The 2,551-nt window shown below is 54.0% G+C and overlaps 1 protein-coding gene across 1 annotated transcript in view; it reads left to right on the top strand.

The window, feature by feature from the left end:
* PREX1 (phosphatidylinositol-3,4,5-trisphosphate dependent Rac exchange factor 1) overlaps positions 1 to 2,551 on the top strand; it is a 137,142-nt gene that overhangs the window by 2,772 nt on the left and 131,819 nt on the right. Inside the window, exon 3 of the mRNA XM_021719099.1 lies at positions 1,201 to 1,379. Within this exon, the coding sequence (XP_021574774.1) occupies positions 1,201 to 1,379 (179 nt within the window). The remainder of the gene's footprint in view (positions 1 to 1,200; positions 1,380 to 2,551) is intronic.

Raw genomic sequence — 2,551 nt, 5'->3', positions numbered from 1 at the left:
TCCACTCACCTCAGCCTCCCAAGGCACGGGATTACAGGCTGAGCCACCAAGCCCGGCCTCTTTTTAGTTTTTTGGTGCAACAGTGTATTGAGATTTAATGCACATGCGGCCGTTTAATGTACCCATTTAAAGTGTGCAGCTGTATGATTTTTGCTGCATTCACAGAGTTGTGCCGTCACCACCACCGTTTAAAAACATTTTCACCACCCCAGGAAGAAACTCCATGCCCACGAGCAGTCAGGTACCATTTTATGTCCCCATTTCATGGAGGAGGAAGCTAAGACATGGAGAAGCTGCTAAAGTCACATGAGATGGACCAAGTACTTGGCTCCAGAGGCCATCTAGAAACCTCTGCTGTAATGCAGCAGTGATCAGCCAGGGGACACTGGGCAATGTCTCCAGACATTTCTCCCCCCGCTCCTTTTTTTTGAGTCGGAGTCTCAGTCTGTCACCTGAGCTGGAGTGTCATGGCATGATCATGGCTCACTGTAGCCTCAACCTCCTGTGCTCAGGCGATCCTCCTGTCTCAATTTCCCAAGTAGCTGGGACTGTAGGTGCCTACCACCAACCTGGCTAATTTTTTGATTTTTTTTTTTGTAGAGGTGAGATCTCAGTATGCAGCCCTGGCTGGTCTTGAATTCCTGGGCTCAAGCAATCCTTCCATCTCAGCCTTCCAAAGCCTGGGCTTGGAGATATTTTTGATTGTCCCAACTGTGAGGAGGAGGGTTGCTCCCGGGGTAGAAGGAAGGCTGCTGGACATCTGTGATGCTGAGGACCGCCCTTACAGCAAAGAATCACCTGCTCAAATGTTGTGATCCCAAAGCTGAGAATCCCTGGTGTAATCTCACTCTGATGAGCTCAGTCCTTCAGGAGAAAAGAAAAACCAAAAGAGAAGGGGCCTAGAGGAAGGGAAACGACTGGAGTTCGAATAGGAAGAATTTCAGAGCATGTGGTAGATGTGGGTGACAACATGGAGATAAATTCTGAATAGCATAGAGGAGACTCAACAGGAAAGAGATCTGTGCTCCACTAGTGATGTCTGCCCTCGTGAGGGTAAGGGAGAAGGGGCAGGCTTCATGTCTGTGTCTGGTCTCACATCAGGTGACCATAGTGCCAGGCAGGAGGAAGAGTTGGGAAACAGAGGTGCACACACCCTGGGTAAAGGTGGCAGCTGCCACTCTGCCACCTGTAACCCCGCAGGTACCGGAGACCCGTTTGTCTGTTTTCAAAAGATCCTGGAACCTGGGATTCGAATGGGAAACTGGTATTCACACTGAAGCCTGCATTTTCTGGTAGCCCTCTGTGGGCCAAGCTAAGTGGGCCTGTGGGCCGCTGGTTGGAGACCCGGGAGGCGGCTCCGCAGCATGGCGGAGGGTTACGTGAGTCTTCGTTGAAGAAGTGGTGGGTGTGGGGAGTCGGGGACAGGTAGCAGGCCGGGCCCCACCCTCTGGGGCGGTGCTGTGTGGGGAGGAGTATTGGCTTCCCCTCGGGGGCCCCCACTGTCCTCCCCAGTGGTTGCATCAGGCCTCTCCAGAACAGGTTGTCGCAACTTGTTTTTTGCTTCAGCTTCCTCCCTGTGGGGCAGGGGGCGGGCTGGGTGCCCGCTGGACACCTTTGATAGGGGCCTAGGAGCTGGTGGGGGTAGGGCTCTGCTACGCCAGGTGACTGTTTCATCAATTCAGCGCATCCTTCTTGGGGGTCTACTGCGTGGGCCCTGGGACACAGCAGTGACCGGGACAGATAAACATCATTGCCCTCCGGGAGGTGGCAATTCCGGAGGGCTAGATGGACAGCAGACTAAGAAGTGAGCGCATATACTGTCCATGGTGACAGGGACTGTGAAGAAAACAGTGGGAGCAAGGATAGACAGTTGAGAGAGGCTTGTCTCAGAACCACTGGATGTGCCTATTCCCTCTGCCTAGGACCGGTTCCCGAGATACCTGCCAAGCCGTTTTGCACTTGGGGCTCTGTGTCTGCTCTTCTCAGAGGAGCTTCCCCTGAACGTCTCTTTGAAAGAGCCCGCCCCCCCCAGCCCTCTCGGCTTCCTCTATTTTTTGTGGTCGCCCTCATTCCTGGCTGCCGTTTTATGTCAAACTTGACGTACAGTCTGTCCCTGCCCCTGCTTTGCGAAGACAGGGATTCAGGCTGATTTGTCCTTCACTGAGGTGCCGTTGGCTCCTGCCCTAGTGCCAGGCACACGGTGGGTGTGCAGTGAGTATCTGTGGAACAAATGGATGAATATGAGAGTGACTAATTCCTTCCAGGCAGGGTCACAGCTTATGTCTGTGTCCCCGGCATCCAACTCGATGTGCATGGGGCCCTGGCGGCGCTTGTGGGGACGGGAAGTCCCAGGGAGGGCTTTCCCCCAGGATAGCCTCATAAGAGTTTCCTGTCTCGTATCGCAGTCCTGCCTGCCTCCAAGCCCCTTCTTCCAGGAAGGCTTTGCAGTTACGGGGTGTTCACCTGCCTCCTTTCTCTGTGACCTCAACAGTTCCCCCTGCTCCCCCCCCATAAGGAAATTGACTCAGAGAGATGTTGTGATGCTGGCAGT

Source organism: Carlito syrichta, unplaced genomic scaffold, assembly GCF_000164805.1.
Source record: "Carlito syrichta isolate Samal-C Ts95f unplaced genomic scaffold, Tarsius_syrichta-2.0.1 Scaffold314118, whole genome shotgun sequence".
In the NCBI taxonomy this organism is placed as follows: Eukaryota; Metazoa; Chordata; class Mammalia; order Primates; family Tarsiidae; genus Carlito; species Carlito syrichta.
This window is presented reverse-complemented; position numbering and strand designations above follow the sequence as displayed.